At 56.6% G+C, this 16,698-nt stretch overlaps 1 protein-coding gene across 1 annotated transcript; it reads left to right on the top strand.

The window, feature by feature from the left end:
- The first annotated feature begins 2,472 nt into the window (after positions 1-2,472).
- Positions 2,473-12,423, top strand: CHRD (chordin). Its single transcript, XM_064278718.1, has 23 exons — positions 2,473-2,620; positions 2,840-2,943; positions 3,422-3,551; positions 3,681-3,809; positions 3,903-4,002; positions 4,132-4,219; positions 4,581-4,722; positions 4,836-4,976; positions 5,059-5,141; positions 5,219-5,366; positions 5,518-5,624; positions 5,733-5,852; positions 6,671-6,827; positions 7,157-7,377; positions 7,857-7,970; positions 8,292-8,558; positions 8,678-8,771; positions 8,872-8,928; positions 9,291-9,394; positions 9,860-9,962; positions 10,469-10,623; positions 10,791-10,890; positions 11,938-12,423. The coding sequence occupies exons 1-23, from the start codon at positions 2,473-2,475 to the stop codon at positions 11,991-11,993; spliced, it is 2,868 nt and encodes a 955-aa protein (XP_064134788.1). The 3' UTR covers positions 11,994-12,423.
- Positions 12,424-16,698: the final 4,275 nt, after the last annotated feature.

The following is a 16,698-nucleotide window of genomic DNA, read 5'->3' as shown; positions in this document are numbered from 1 at the left end:
CTTTTCCTCTCATCTCCCGGGGCCCATGTTCCCTGTCCTGAGGGCCACGGAGACTATGCCGTATGCTCCCAAGTCTGTGATCAGTCCCTCAGAAACCAGCACCCCACCCCCTACCCCTGCTCTGTCCTGCTCCTCCCATTCTGGGAAGGCGACACTCTTCTCGACAAAGGTCAGTGCCTGGAGGTTCCAGTTTGCCTGCCCCTCCCCCAGCTGAGAGCCCAACTCCTCTTTCCCGGCCTTCTACCCTCACTTAACCTAACACCCGGCTTGCCACTCACCAGGTGGAGAAGGGCTCAGGGACCCAGGTGCAGAGCAGGCCGGACTCTGGGGAGCAGATAGGTAGGAAGGCATGTGGCGTTGGGACACAGCCCCTCCAGGGCAGTGGGGTCACAGGCCTGCCCTGGCTACTTCTGCCCAATCAGAGAGCAGGGAGCCACCAGACACTGGCGAGGGCCCCCGGAAGTGACGCCTTCTCCTCCCACCCGCACTGGACCTGGAGCCCCTGCCTGGACCATGGTCCACCAACGGAGCCCAGCTCCTCCACCCACACACCACAGGGAGGATTTGAATAAGGGGATCCTGTCTGTTCCTGGAGATGGGGAAACCTGGGACCCAGCTGGGGGAAGAGATGGGTGGGAGCTGAGGTTTTTCCCTGGGCGAATCTGGCAGGACATTTTTGTCTTGTTTTAGACGGGTGGGTTTTTAAGTTCCTGGTTGTCCAAATTTCTTTTCTCCAGACACCACACCTGCTGCTGAAATCCAGTAGGGCTGTTGCTTTCCTGCTTTTTCTCTGCATAACCCCCTAAGGGGTCCTGCCTCATCAGTCCCCCTTTCCAAGTGGGAATCCGGGTATTGCCTGTACTAGAGAAGGACTCTGTTAGGGGTCAGCGTTACACGGAGAAAGGCCTTGGACAGTTTGAGAGGACTGAAGTGAGATGTGTGTGCTGGGTTAAATCCGGGCTCCGCTGGGGACCGATGGTTCTGACTGCTAAGCCCGCTTATCTCTCTCCTGGCCCTGTCCTTCTCCCTTTTCCATCCCCGACCACTCCACATGTGACAAGAGGCATAACCAGGCCCATGTGTCCCTGTCTTAGGAGAGACAGCTGCTGAACCTCCCCCGCAAATACCTCCCTGCTGGCCCCTCTCTTCCTCTGGCCCAGGCTGTAGTTCCTTTGCTTTCCCCTCAATCCAGTCTTCTCACAGTCCCTGTCCTCAGGGGCCTCCTGGCCTGACCCGGTCCCCAGCAGCCCCCCACCCCGCCCCCACTTCTTCCTCAGGCCCTCTCCTGCTCCTCCTCCTAAGGATGGGGCTGTGGGCTAAGGAGTATGGCCTAGATCCCAGAATTCTCCAGTTCAGCTAGACGAGATGCCTCCGAAGATTAGGAAGGAGGGTGCTGGGATGGCTGGGAGGCCGGTGGGCCTGTGGGGGCTGCCGGGGAGAGGGCGTAGTCATGACCAGGAAACCAAGACAGAGGAGGTTGGGAGTGAGTGGAGAGGCAGAGCGCCCCTAGGTGAGGGCACTCAGGGTGGGTGCAGGGATGGTAGGACAGGCCTGGGGATGGGTTCCAGGGGGTGAGAAGCACAGGAGACCACTGCTCTTTCTGGCTCAGGGGCTGAGCCAGGAGAACATCCTGGGGAACAGTACAATGAGGGATAACAAGACTAATATAAAACCTTCTTCTTTGTGCCTCAGAGAAGAGGTAGGACTACTGGCCAGTGCACAGAGGTGTGGGCAGTGGTATGGGCTTTGAGGGGTGCTGTGGGCTGAGTCAGGGGGAGATCAGTTGATGGGTCTTCCCTGCACTTTGTCATCCTTGAAGACAAGTCTTCCTTCCTGGGCAGGACCCGGGTCCTTTGCCCAGTGGCCAGCACAGGCCTCAGGCCCAGCCTCTGCCCCTCCCTGGGCCGGACACGCACCTCCTGGTCCAGCTGCCCCGTGGCCACTAGCAGCGGGGGGCTCCGGGCCCCTCCTCTCCTCCCCCTCTTCGCGCCCCCTAGTGCCTCCCCTCCCCCTGCCCCCTCGTCTCCCCCTTCCCCTCCAGCCCCTCCCTCCTCCCCTGCCCGGTCCCAGCCCCTCCCTCCCTTCCCCCCCTCGCGATCCGGGCCGCGGCTGCTGGGCCGGACCCCCCCGGGCTCAGCCCGGCCCCTCGCCGAGCCGCCGCCGCCGCCCCGTTTGCTGAGGAGGAGGCCCCCGGCCGGGGCGCCGGGCGCCGGGCATAAAACGGGCCGGAGCCGGCGCCCGGGGCACTAGAGCCGCGTACGGGCCGGGTCAGCGCCCGCCGGCCCGCCGCGCTCCTCCCGGCCTCCGCCTGCCCCGCCCGGCCCGGCGCCGACTCCGCGGCCGCCCGACGAGCCCCTGGCCACGGCGCCCGGCCCCGGCCCCGGCCCCCTCCCGCCGGCCCGCCCCTGGCCCGGCCCGCCTCCCTCCGGGCGCCCTCCTCCCTCCCGCCTCCCCAGCTGTCCCGTTCGCGTCATGCCGAGCCTCCCGGCCCCGCCGGCCCCGCTGCTGCTACTCGGGCTGCTGCTGCTCGGCTCCTGGCCGGCCCGCGGCGCCGGCCCCGAGGCCCCCACGCTGCCCATCCGGCCCGAGAAGGAGCCGCTGCCCGTTCGGGGAGCGGCAGGTAGGTGGGCGCCCCCGGGGAGGCGCGGGCGGGGAGTCCTGCTCCGGGCCAGTCCGCTACCGCCCGGAGGGGGCGCCGGGCGCAGGTGGCTGGGCGCGGAGAGCCAGGAGGGATGGGCGCGGGCCGCGAGGCGCTTGGTGCCCGGGGACCCAGGCCCGGCTGGCAGCGCCCGGCAGGCAGGAGCGGGGCAGCGGCCGCCAGCCAAGCCCGTTCCCGCAGGCTGCTCCTTCGGCGGAAAGGTCTATGCCTTGGACGAGACGTGGCACCCGGACCTGGGGGAGCCCTTCGGGGTGATGCGCTGCGTGCTGTGCGCCTGCGAGGCGGTGAGTGGACCCCGCGGCCAAGGCCAGGTCCCTCGGGCGTGGGAGAGCGCTGGGGTCCTGGGACTTCGGAGTGCACTGGGAGCTGCTGAGGAGAAAGGGGCGAGTCCGCAGACAAGGATGTATTGGGATATTTTTCCAGCAGAGAAGGGGGTGGGGGATGTCCCCTTCAAGTCTCAGGTGTTGGCTATCATCGATCGCCCACACTGTGTCCTGCTCTGTGCCAACACGGTTATGTGTTGCTCAATTCCCACTACGACTCGGGTAGATAAAAAAAAAAAAAAAAAAAAGATATTATTATTATTCCCCCCGTTTTCCAGGTAGGGACCCGAAGGCCCAGAAAGGTTAGGTCATGCAGTTTCTAAATGGCTGAAGCGGTCCGACTCAGCGAGACGACCCTACCCTGGTCCCGGGACCCTCCCCCATCGCCCCTGGGTCTCTCCTTTTGCACTCACCCTGCTTTCTGTCTTCTCATGAACAGTTCCAGTGGGGTCGCCGTGCCAGGGGTCCGGGCAGGGTCAGCTGCAAGAACATCAAACCCGAGTGCCCAGCCCTGACCTGCAGGCAGCCGCGCCAGCTGCCGGGACACTGTTGCCAGAGCTGCCCCCAGGGTAAGGCCGGCTCCACCACAGGGGGAGGGCGGCAGGGTCAGGACGCGAGGTCCCGGGCCACGAGGATCGGGGCGGCCAGCTGATCTCCCCATGGCCAGCTGAAGCCCGGGTCCTCCACCCCCGGCGCAGAGCGCAGCGGCTCCGAGGGGAAGCCGTCGGGCCTGGCCTTCGAATATCCGCGGGACCCGGAGCACCGCAGCTATAGCGACCCCGGGGAGCCGGGCGCTGAGGATCGGGTGCGGGGCGACGGCCACACGGGTAGGCGGGGGCCGAGGGGGGGTGGGTGGGCCGTGGTCGGGACAGACCGCAGCGGCGGTTGACAGTGTTCGGGCCCTCTCCCTTCCCTCGCAGACTTCGTGGCGCTGCTGACCGGGCCGAGGTCGCAGGCGGTGGCACGGGCCCGAGTCTCGCTGCTGCGCTCTAGCCTGCGCTTCTCCATCTCTTACCGGCGGTGAGAAAGGGGCGGGCGGGAGGGAGGAGGGGTCAGCTGGGGGGGAGGAGGAGGAGAATTGGGAGAGTTGGGAGGGGCTGCTTCTAGCCCAGGCCGAGAGCCCCGCCTCACCCTACTTCTCTTTCTCAGCCTGGACCGCCCCAGCAGGGTTCGCTTCTCAGACTCCACTGGCAGCGTCCTGTTTGAACACCCTGCAGCCCCCACCCAGGAAGGCCTGGTGAGATGATGCCATTTATGAGCACTTGTCCAGTCTGAGCGCTGTGCGAGGGCTTGCTATGCACTGCTTCCTTTGGTCCTCACAACAGCCCAGTGGGAGGAAGGCACTGACATTATGATGCCCATTTTACAGATGAGGGAACAGAGGCTCAATAGCAGAATGTGATTTGCTCAAGGTCACACAGCTAGTAAGTGGTGGAGCCAGGATTTGAACCCAACCGTCTGGCTCCAGAGCCCCCTTCTTAAGCTTGCTAGGAGGATCTGGGGTCTTCTGCCCATATTTTTTCCTCACCAGGGCTGGGCCTCTCAGCTGGCCCATCCTGTGTACTGTCTGAGTAGGGCCTCCTTGTCTCTTGCTCCAGGTCTGTGGGGTGTGGCGGGGAGTGCCTCGGTTGTCCCTGCGGCTCCTTAGGGCAGAGCAGCTGCATGTGGCTCTCGTGACACCCACTCAACCGTCAGGGGAGGTCTGGGGGCCTCTCATCCGGCACCGGGCCCTGGCTGCAGGTGAGGGGAGTCGATTGCCCTGGATGTGAAATTCCGAGGCATCTCTGTTTCCAGGAATGGGGTGGGCTGAGGAGGGGACTTTTGAATTGGCTCTTACGGCCCCCCTTCCCTAGAGACCTTCAGCGCCATCCTGACCCTGGAAGACCCCCCACAGCAGGGCGTGGGGGGCATCACCCTGCTCACCCTCAGTGACACAGAGGACTCCTTGCACTTTTTGTTGCTCTTCCGGGGGCTGCTGGAACCCAGGAGTGGGGGTAAGTGGGATGGGGGCAAAGCACATGCGATGCCTGGGGGACCCCTGCCTCTCAGAGGTGTCCACATGTATGGCCGTTGCAGGACTTGCCCAGGTTCCCTTGCGGCTCCAGATTCTACACCAGGGGCAACTCGTGCGAGAGCTCCAGGCCAACGCCTCAGCCCAGGCAAGTGAGGGTCAGACTCTGGCTGCCACCTACTCAAGCCTCTGGCTGCTGTCTACTGCTTCCTGCTCTGTCCCCAGGAGCCGGGCTTTGCTGAGGTGCTGCCCAACCTGACAGCCCAGGAGATGAACTGGCTGGTTCTAGGGGAGCTGCAGATGGCCCTGGAGAGGGCAGGTGGGCCAGGGCCACGCATCAGTGGACACATTGCTGCCAAGCAGAGCTGCGATGGTGAGGCGGAGTGGGGCCTGGCACCTGGGCACAGGCATGCATAGCTGAGGCACAAACAAGGGCCAGTGAAGGGGCAGGGAGAGGTGTGGGAGGGGAGCTGAGAGTGTGAGTGACCGTGGGCAAGACTGCCACCTGTCCTGTCCCTCTGCAGTCCTGCAAAGTGTCCTTTGTGGTGCCGATGCCCTGATTCCAGTCCAGACGGGTGCTGCTGGCTCAGCCAGCCTCACACTGCTAGGAAACGGCTCCCTGCTCTACCAGGTGGGCATCGGGGCCGCAGGAGCTGGGGAGGGCAGCAGGGCAGGGACTTGGCCTGTGATGCTCAATACCAGCGGCTCCCATTCACCTCCCCCCAACCCTGCCCACCAGGTCCAGGTGGTAGGGATAGGCAGCGAGGTGATGGCCATGACTCTGGAGACCAAGCCTCAGCGCAGGAACCAGCGCACTGTCCTGTGCCAGATGGCCGGCCTCCAGCCTGGAGGACACATGGTGAGGACTCCAGGCAGAACGGGGCTCCAGCACCTGGTCATACAGGGCCTGTGCACCAGGGCTGCTGGTGCTTGGGCTGGGGAGAGCCAGGTGGGGTGAACAGGGCTATTCAGTAGCATTCGCTCATTCACAGGTTCTTTCATTAATTCATTTAGCCCATTTTTAGTGGGCTCCAAGCTAGGGACTGGAGTACAGAGAAACTCAGATGTGGCTCCTGTCCTCAGCCTATTCGCAGCCCAAGGAAACGGGTTAGACAGGGAAACTGGTACAATAGACTGAACAGAAACCGAACTGAACCCGGTTCCGTCGAGTCAATTCTGACTCATAGCGACCCTATAGGACAGAGTAGAACTGCCCCATAGAGTTTCCAAGGAGTGCCTGGCGGATTCAAACTGCCAACCCTTTGGTTAGCAGCCGTAGCAGCTAACCACTACTCAGTAGACCAGACAATAATAAATGTGATAATAATTGCCACGGCTGAGCTTTTCTACCTGCCAGGGACTGCACTGGTTGCCTTACTTGTATCATTTTTGGCCCTCACAGTACCCATTTTATAGAGAAGGAAGTGAAGGATAGGAGAGGCTAAGTACAGTAACTGGTCTAGGGTATGTAGCTAGGAAGTGGCCAAGGCGGGACTTGAACCTGGGCTGTAAAGCTCTCATCCAGTGTTACTGATGTTATGTGGACGGGTGCACGGGTATAGTGGGGTTACTAAATGTGGGAAGGCTTCAGAATCTTGAGCTTGTGGGAAAGCTGAGGAGGGGTTTGTCTGGGGTCTGGTAGGCCATGGCTAGGGCTCACCCTTCCTGGCCCTCCAGGCTGTGGGTGTCTGCCCTGGGCTGGGTGCCCGAGGGGCTCATATGCTGCTGCAGAATGAGCTATTCCTGAACGTGGGCACCAAGGACTTCCCGGACGGAGAGCTGCGGGGGCATGTGGCTGCCCTCCCTTACAGTGGGCACAGTGCCCGCCACGATGGTGAGTGTCCCCAGGGATCTGCCTGCCCTTTGGTGCCTTCTAAACTGTGACTCAAGCGTGTGAGGGATGGTGCCAGAGGGCTTGAGCCTGGTGTGTCCTTCTGTGTGCTGAGCCTCCAGGCTGCCATCTGGAGAAGCTGGGGATGGACGGGGTGGCCTGTGGGCAGACCCACCCTGCTGTAACGGGGCAGGGGTCTAAAAGTTGCTGCTCACTGGGCCCACGGACAGTGTTTTCCAGCTCATGGAGTCTGGGTCGGGGGATGCGGGGAGTGCTGGGGTTGAGGTTGCTCTAGGCCACCTTCTCACCTGTCACCTCTGCTCTGGACCCAGCGCTGCCTGTGCCTCTGGCGGGAGCGCTGGTGCTGCCTCCTGTGCGGAGCCGGGCGGCTGGCCATGCTTGGCTTTCCCTGGATACCCACTGTCACCTGCACTATGAAGTGCTGCTGGCTGGGCTTGGTGGCTCAGAACAGGGTACCATCACTGCCCACCTCCTTGGGCCTCCTGGGATGCCAGGACCCCGGCGGCTGCTGAAGGGATTCTACGGCCCAGAGGTGAGGACACGACGGCAAATATCGACTGTTCAGCATGGAGGGCTGCGTGGGCCTGTGGTGGGGGAAGCAGAGAACAGGCAGCCTGGTGTGGTAGACTGGCCTGGGCTCAGGAGTCAGACAGACCTGGGTATGCCTCTGCCTCAGCCGCTTACTAGCTGTGTGATCTTGTGCAAGCGACATAGGCTCTCTGAGGTAATCTGAATAACGCACTTGCAGTAAAACAGCTTTCGCTATGCATTCTCCTCCCTGGGTCCTTTCTTGGACAGTACATAGTATCCTGGCCCTCCACAGGGGCTGGGGGGATGGACCAGCCCTAAGAGGTGGGTGGGTTGCAGTGGATTGGAATCAGAGAGACCCGACTTCCAAGCTCCACACCATTGCTACTGGGTGTCACTACCTCCTTGGGTCTCAGTTTCTTCATCTGTAAATTGGGGACAGTGGGCTCAGCCCTGTCCCTTCTCCCATCCACTTGTGTGCAGGCTCAGGGTGTGGTGAAGGACCTGGAGCCGGAGCTGCTGCAGCATCTGGCGAAGGGCACTGCCTCCCTGCTGATCACCACCAAGGGTAGCCCCCGAGGGGAGCTGCGAGGGCAGGTAGACCAGCAGTGTGGGAGGTGGGGACAGTGCAGAGCTGGGCTGGCACTGTGTCCCCTTGGCTGGGGCCATTTTGGCGTTCCGGGGGTGGTAGTGTAAATGCCCTGGCTGGCTGGGAGGATGAAGCCAGACAAGGTGTATAAAAAGCCTGGCACAGGACCGCCGGTCGCTGACAGCTGGATGACTGCTCTGGCTAATGGCATCCTCCTGGGGAGCCTGGCTGCTCAGGGGGCGGAGGTGTCTCAGGCTTCCTGGCTGGTCGCTGCTGGTGGAGACACGAGGTGGAGCCACCGCACCTCCTCAACCGGCCTCTCCTTCCAGGTGCAAGTCGCCAACCGCTGTGAGGTGGGCGGCCTGCGCTTGGCCGCGGCAGGGGCCGAAGGGGTTCGGGTGCCCGGAACCCCGGAAGCGGCGGCCCTGCCTGCGCTGCCTGCCGCGTCTGGCCCCGAGGCCTCAGCCCCCGCCAAGCCCGGTGGCCCCGGGCGGCCTCGAGACTCCAACTCGTGCTTCTTTGAGGGGCAGCAGCGCCCCCACGGGGCTCGCTGGGCCCCCAACTACGACCCGCTCTGCTCGCTCTGCACCTGCCAGGTCGGAGGCTGGGGCTAGGGAGGGAGGTAGCGCGGACGTGGAGGTGGGGCGCACTGGGACCTGGAATCTGAGGCAAGGGGGCTGGGCAGCCAAGTCAGCGCCCCCACCTCGGCCCGCAGAGACGCACGGTGATTTGTGACCCCGTGGTGTGCACGCCGCCCAGCTGCCCGCACCCAGTACAGGTGCCCGACCAGTGCTGCCCAGTGTGCCCGGGTGAGTGCCTGGTGGGGGAGGGCAGCCAGGCAGAGGATGGGGTCTCTAGGGAGGGAAGGGGGCGTCACCCTCGGCCCTAGACATGCCTCTGGCTCTACAGAGAAACAAGACGTCAGAGACCGGGCGGGGCTGCCCAGAAGCCGAGACCCTGGAGAAGGTGAGCTGCGAGTGTGTGGCGCCGAAGGGGCTGGAGGGGACAGGAGAATGAGACTATGTGTGCAGGAGTGAGGGCAGGAGGGGGCAAGAGGACGAGTGTGTGTGCAGGGGTGGGGGCAGGAGGATGAGACTGTGTGTGGAGGGGTGAGGGCTGAAGTGGGCAGGAGGATGGGACTGTGAGTTGAGGGGTAAGGGCTGAAGGGTCCGGGTCCCTAGTGGCACCTGGCAGGCTCATTATTGTTAACAGTGTGTGAGTGGGCTCTGAGGTTAGCCTAGTGTGGGTTGGCCTGAGGTGCCAGCCTTGGTTGTGGGCCCAGCTGTTGAGCTCAGCACTAACCGAGGCTGGACACTCTCCCCCACCAGGCTGCTATTTTGATGGTGACCGGAGCTGGCGGGCAGCGGGTACCCGGTGGCACCCTGTCGTGCCCCCCTTTGGCCTAATTAAGTGTGCTGTGTGCACCTGCAAGGTATACCTGCCCAGTTGTCTCCAGTGCCTAACTCTGGCTGGACCCAGCTCAGCCTCCAGCTGGGTCTGCAGAGATGGTGTGGGGCTGCCGGGGCAAGAAAGCCACCCTTGGGTGGGGGGGTTCAGGGATCGAAACAATACTAGAAAAGTTCCTTAGGCTTTGAGAGTCAGCTTCCTGTAGGAAGAGGGCAAGGCTGACCAGGGTGAGGATTCTGACTCTGCTCTATGTAGATTGTGGGCACCTTTCTGTACCTACGTGGGCCTCACTTTCCGCTCTTAGAAGCAGAGATGACAGCACCTACCTTGCAGAGTTAGAATGAGAGTTTGAGTTGAGATATATAAAGCACCAGTTCAGGGACTCTGAGTAGAAGGCCCTGGATATATTACGCTTGAGATATGGAAAAGGAGAAGAAGGAAGCAGGAGGCGTATATGTCCCCCTCCTTCCTGACACCCCTTACCTTACAGGGGGGCACTGGAGAGGTGCACTGTGAGAAGGTGCAATGTCCCCGGCTGGCCTGTGCCCAGCCTGTCCGCGCCAACCCTACCGACTGCTGCAAACAGTGTCCAGGTGAGGGAGGTGGGTGCTGAGGGGATGCATAGTGAAGGTGGGGGGAAAGGATTTCTCAGTTAATTCAGCACTTACTGAGCACTGGTCTGTGTCTAGCCTGGAGCCAGGGCTCTAAGGCAGTGAAAAGAATGTATGTGTGTCTGTGGGGCACGATGAGTTCCAGTTCCCAGTCCACCCATCCATCCACTCATCCTTCTGTTCACCCATCTATCCACTCATTCATCCACCCATCCATCTATTCACCCATCCGTCCATCTATTCACCTGCCCATCCATCCATCCATCCATCCATCCATCCATCCATCCATCCATCCATCCATCCATCCATCCATCCATCCATCCATCCATCCATCCATCCATCCATCCATCCACCCAAATTTATCGTCTATAGAATGCCGGGAACTACTAGGTGCTGGAGGTTCAAAGTCAAATAAAACATGGGCAGCCCTCACAGAACTCACATCTGTTGACCCTTTCCTTCTTCTCTCCCTTCCTTCCTTTCAACAGTGGTGTCAGGGGCCCGCCCCCAGCTGGGAGACCCCATGCAGGCCGATGGGCCCCGGGGCTGCCGTTTTGCAGGGCAGTGGTTCCCAGAAAGCCAGAGCTGGCACCCATCAGTGCCCCCCTTTGGGGAGATGAGCTGTATAACCTGCAGATGTGGGGTAAGTCAGGAGCAGGGGACTTGTATGAGGTGGGCATTGGGGGCCTGGCTGGAATAGAGAAAACTTCCCAGGGAGGGCAGGTTCCTGGAGACAGGCTCCCCTAAAGAGGCTGAAGGCAGCCATGCCCTAGAGCCTCTGGGGGACCCTCATTTTCTGTGCTGCTCCAGTCAGGGGTGCCCCACTGTGAGCGCGACGACTGTTCACCCCCACTGTCCTGTGGCTCGGAGAAGGAGAGTAGATGCTGCTCGCATTGCACACCCCAGAGGCGTGAGTGGGGGCTGACTGGGAGGCCTGGGGAGGGCAGTGAGCACCTACTGTGTGCCAGGCCCCTGCTGCCTGCTTCACAAACGCCATCCCCTTCCACCCTCACAGCCACCTGGTGGGCTATTGTTTATTACCTTTGCTTAAAAAACAATATTCTTTCTTTTTTATTGTGTTTTAGATGAAGTTAATTTCTCCTACAAAAATTTATACGCATATTGTATTGTGACATTAGGTGAAATCCCCACAATGTGGCAGCACATTCGCCTTTTCCACCCCGGGTTCCCTGTGTCCATTCAACCAGTTCCTGTCCCTTCCTGCCTTCTCATCCTGTCCCTGGACAGGAGCTGCCTATTTGGTCTCATGTGCCTGATTGAACTAAGAAGAACACATGTATTATTTTTTGTTTTATAGTCCTGTCTAATCTTTGTCTGAACAGTGGGCTTCGGGAATGGTTTCAGTTCTGGGTTAACAGTGCATCTGGGGGCCATAGTTTTAGGGGTTCTTCCAGTCTCTGTCAGGCTATTAAGTCTGGTCTTTTTACGTGAATTTGAGTTCTGCTCCACACTTTTCTCCTGCTCCATCTGGGACTCTGTTGTGTTCCCTGTCAGGGTGGTCATTGGTGGTAGCCAGGCACCATCTAATTCTTCTGGTCTCAGGCTGATGGAGTCTCTGGTTCATGTGGTCATTTAGTCTCTTGGACTAATATTTTCCTTATGTCTTTGGTTTTCTTCATTCTCCTTTGCTCCAAGTGGGATAGGACCAATTGATGCATCTTAGACGGCCACTCACAAGCTTTTAAGACCCCAGACGCCACTCACCAAAGTGGGATACAGAACACTTTCTTAATAAACTTTGAACAAACGGTACTTATGAAGCTCAGAGCAATTAAGTAACTAGACTAAGATCACACAGCTGGTGTGCACTGACTTGCTTCCACAATTCTGACCTTTTTGGGACCAGAACAGAAAGGCTTTGCTCTGCGTTCCTGCCTTTCTCTAGGCCACCCATCCCTTCCCTCCTCGTCCCACTTTCACCACCTTCTATCTCCAGCAGCCCCAGAGACCAGGACTGTTCCAGAGTTGGAGAAAGAAGAGGAGAGCTTGTAGTGAGCAGCCAGAAGGCAGCATGACCAAGAGGATGGGGTCTGGGCTGGGGAAGGGGCAGTGCTGAGGACCCTGGACTCTCCTGTGGGAAACCCAGTGCCTTTGGCTCCTCTTCTCTGCCCCTTCTCCCTCCCCCACTACCTCTGGGAACCACTGCTCCACAAGGGGGAGCGGCAGCCCCTTTGGGCCAGACCAAGGCCATGTCCACTCCCACTCCCGCCCTGTCACCCTCTGGTCCGTCCCTCCCGGCTCTGCCCTAGAAGCCCAACCCTTTTCCCTCTGTACATAATGCCACTGGCTTGTTTGGATTTTTAATTTATCCTCACTCAGCACCAAGGGTCCCCCCCGCCCCCCCACTCCACTCCTGCTGCCCCTGAGCTGAGCAGAGTCATTATCGGAGATTTTTGTATTTATTAAAAAAATTTCTTTTTCAGCTTTTGGGCTTGTGGTTGTCTTTTTATGGCCAGGGACCTGAGTGGGTGCCAACGGAGAAGGGCCTGAGAGGGAGGAGCTTCCCTGTCACCCTTGGGGAGGGGGTAGGGAACTGGAGAGGGAATGGAATGGCGGGGCAGTTGGCTGGCATACCTGGATTCCTCAGAGGAGGTTGGAACTGTCCTTGAGATGGACTAGAGCCTCGAGAACTCAGGCAGCCTGATGCAGGTTTAGACCCGAGATGAGTTTCTACTGGTCTATCCACATGCTGGCATTTTTGCTTGCCCCATGATTGAAGATGCTCCAAACAGAAAGAGAAGTGTCCCAAACCTTTGTCTTCTCTGTCTAAAAGAAGGAAAAGCTTTCCTGTTATCCATCTTTTCTGGAAATTAATTATGTTCTGGATCAGTTCTGGGACAAATCTGTATCAGAGTGGGCGGGTATCATCCTGGTCCAGCTCTTGGTTGAGCTTATTTTGGGACCAATTAATGTTAAGTCGCCTCATTCTCATTCCTGCCACCAGGAACTAGGGATTCCACAGCCTCGCAGGCTACAGGGAAACAAGGGCATGGGGACAGAGATCTAACAAATATGTGAACTTACAGATCTAGCTTTTGTATCAAGGCTGCGGAGTACACAGAGTCTGGAATTCTATGATCTGGTAGGGTAGTTGTTGCTGGGTGCCAGTGAGTCAATTTTCGACTCATAATGACCCCATGAACTGCCCCATAGGGTTTTCTAGGGTTTACAGAAGCAAATCACCAGGACTTTCTCCCATGGGGTTGCTGGGTGGGTTTGAACCACCAATCTTTTGGTTAGCAACTGAGCGCTTAACCGTTACACCACTAGGGCTTCTTTGGTAGGGTGGGGGAAAGGGAAATCATCCACTTCTTATTTACTGTTAAGCATGAAGTTATTGTCACAGCCTACAGAAGCATCAAGTTCCAGGTCTGCCCTTAACTAGCTGAGTTATTTAGCCTCTATGAGCCCCTGTTTCCTTATCCGTAAAACAGATATCCCCCCCTCACAGGATTCAATCAGAAAACATGGATTAAGCAGCTCAGTGCCTGGCACAAATTAGCTAGGAAAGATCACTAAAGGAGGTAGGATTTTTGGAGCTGGTTTAGAAAGAAATAGGGTTCCGATACATCTGTGTTTTGAAGAGAAAACGACCCCATGGCGAGTCCTCCACTTTGCCATATTCTACCTCTGAGCCACGTTTTCTGCATTTCCTGGTGACACCCTTTCCCACCTCTTATACACCAAACCCAGGTTTTGGGACCTCAGGTGAAGAAGAGCCCTTGAAACCATACTATGGTGGCACTGCCCGAAGCTACCGGCAGTCAACAGGTGATGCCTGTTTCTGAATAGATGATGGCGATGACTTAACAACGGTAGTTTTCAAACTGTGGCCACCCACTTGTGAAGGTGCCAAGGGGCAGAGGAAGAGATGCGAGCTGGGGTGAGCCCAGGAACCTGCTGGGAGAGAGGCATCCAGGGCCTCCTACCTGACTCTCAATGTCTAGGAAAGTCTACTCCAAAGAAGGGTTGGTTGCTTTAAAAAAAAAGTTCCAGAACGATTGTTTTATTGTATCCCGGCCTTAGTCTTTTATGAAAACAATAACAGAAAAACAAAAGTACTGATGCAGTGATAGAAAGCGGAGGTTGCTAAAGTAATACAGTCCAAACTATGAGAGCCAGAACACAACAGGACTGCCTTGTTTTTCTGGGTCTCGGAGCTTTCTGCCTTTGACAGTGAGCAGTCACCACTTTTCTATTGCTCCCTATTTAGTGGATAAGATTTGCATTTTCCTTCTCTGGCAGGTTTCTGTCTTATACACAGGTTCCAGCTTTCGAAGATTTTGCTGTCAAATTGGGACCAAGAGAGAGTTCACTGGGTATGCTGGAAAGGACTCATTTTAGCTCGCTGGATTTAAGGTAATCAGAGATGATGTGTGAAAGAAAAAATCACAGAGAACATGTGTGAAATGCTGGGAATATATTGGTGAAGATGGTGATGAAAGGGGAGGGATTACTAGGGACCCTTTGATTGTAGTCCTTAGGGCCTTGTTTGACATGTTTTCATGTAAAAGGGGTGGGGGTGGTGGCAGGATTATTTTTGCTCCTTGTAAAAATAAATCATGTGAACAATTGTAATACAAAATGCGTGGGCAAGAAAGAAGCATTCACCTCTTTCTTCAACCCCTGGACAACCACCGTTAACATTTTTACAAATTTCTTTTCAAACTTAAAGAAATGCGCTTATGTATATTTATAGGTATATGTAGATCTGCTGGAAACCCTGGTGGTGTAGTGGTTAAGCGCTGTGGCTGCTAACCAAAAGGCCAGCAGTTCAAATCCACCAGGTGCTCCTTGGAAACTCTATGGAGCAGCTCTACTCTGTCCTGTAGGGTCACTATGATTCAGAATCGACTTGACGGGACTGGGTTTGGTTTGGTTTTGGTTTGGGTAGTTCAGCTGCAAAAGATCTCTTTAAAGTGTTAAAAAGCAAAGATGTCACTTTGAGGACTAAGGTACGCCTGACCCAACCTTTGGTGTTTTCAATCACCTCATATGCATGCAAAACCTGGACCAGGAGTAAGGAAGAGCAAAGAATTGATGCCTTTGATTTATGGTGCTGGCGAAGAATATTGACTATACCATGGACTGCCAGATGAATGAACAAATCTGTCTTGGAAGAAGTACAGCCAGGATGCTCCTTAGAAGGAAGCCTAGTTCCGTCAACAAGTGCCCTGGTGTACCCGACTCTGCCAGCAAGCTCTCTTGCTCTGTGGATGGGCACACCCGCTGCGCAGGCTCACGCCAGTCTCCTGGTTCTGCTGCGGCTGTTTCTCTGATGCTGCTTCTTGCCTTCTCATGCCATCTCTGGTGTTACAGTACTCTCTCTGTCTCCTGGGTCTAGGAGGTTCTCAGTGCAGGGATCCCAGGTCCAAAGGATGCGCTCTGCTCCCGTCTCTTCTTGGTGGTTATGAGGTCCCCTCTCTGCTCTGGGGTTGGCTCTCTTTTAAGCCTAGTGGGATGGCAAAACTGATTAAGCCTCTTGTTAGGGTTCCATACACCTTATTTGCATGGTCCCACCCTCCCAGTGTTCTGCATTATTAGCAAGCTGTCCAATTCCCTTGGTAGGCTATAAGCACCTTAATTACTTAGTCCCACCCAATCACTTTGCCGGAGTCACAAGATCATGGTGAGAAAGTCCATATAAAAGCTAATTCATCACACTACAGGTATTTATTATTTTCTTAGCAATTTGTAAGATTTTAAGATAGTGTCTCCCTCTTTTTTGGAGTTAACTCATCTCTTTTTTTAAAAGTTTTATTGAGATGTATTTAATATACCATAAAATTCACCCCTATTTATTGGTGATCAGGTCATGTTGTTGTTAGTTGCTGTGGAATTGAGTGGATTCCTACTCATGGCTGACCCCAGGTGTGCAGAGGAGAGCTGCTCTGGAGGATTTTCAAGGCTGTGACTTTTCAGAAATAGATTGCCAAGCCTGTCTTCCTAGGTGTCTCTAGGTGGATCTGAATTGCCAACCTTTTAGTTAGTAGTTGAGGGCTTAGCCGTTTGCATCACCCTGGCCGCGGGGTGGGGAACTTTGCGGTCGAGTTGATTTTGACTCATAGCAGCCCTATAGGACAGAGTAGGACTGCCCCATATAGTTTCCAAGGCTGTAATCTTTATGGAAGCTGACTGCCACATCTTTCTCCCGTGGAGCAGCTGGTGTGTTCGAACCGCCAACCTTTCAGTTAGCAGCCAAGTGCTCAACCACTGCACCACCAGGTCTACTAAATTCGCCCCTTTTTAAAGCATACAGTTTAAAAGTTTAAAAGTGTGCAGAGTTGTGTAACCATCACTGCAGTCTAATTTTGGAAAAATTTGAACACCCCCAAAAGAAATCCTGTACCCATGAACAGTCACTCCTGGTTTCTCCCTTCCCTTGTCCCCTGGCAACCACTAATGCACTTTCTGTCTCTATGGATTTACCTATTCTGGAAATTTCACATAAATGGGATCATACAATATATGGTCTTTTTTTTTTCCCCCTGGCTTATTTCACTTAGCATAATGTTTTCAAGGTTCATCCAAGTCATAACATTTTTCAGAACTTCTTTCTTTTTTGTGGCTGAATAACATTCCATTGTACAGAGACCACACTTTGTTTGTCCATTCATCTGTTGATGGACATTTGGCATGTTTCCATTTTCTTGTTTTCACTGTGAATGGTGCTACTATGAACCTCTGTGTACAAGTT

Source organism: Loxodonta africana, chromosome 1 (assembly GCF_030014295.1).
Source record: "Loxodonta africana isolate mLoxAfr1 chromosome 1, mLoxAfr1.hap2, whole genome shotgun sequence".
NCBI classification, from domain to species: domain Eukaryota; kingdom Metazoa; phylum Chordata; class Mammalia; order Proboscidea; family Elephantidae; genus Loxodonta; species Loxodonta africana.
This window is presented reverse-complemented; position numbering and strand designations above follow the sequence as displayed.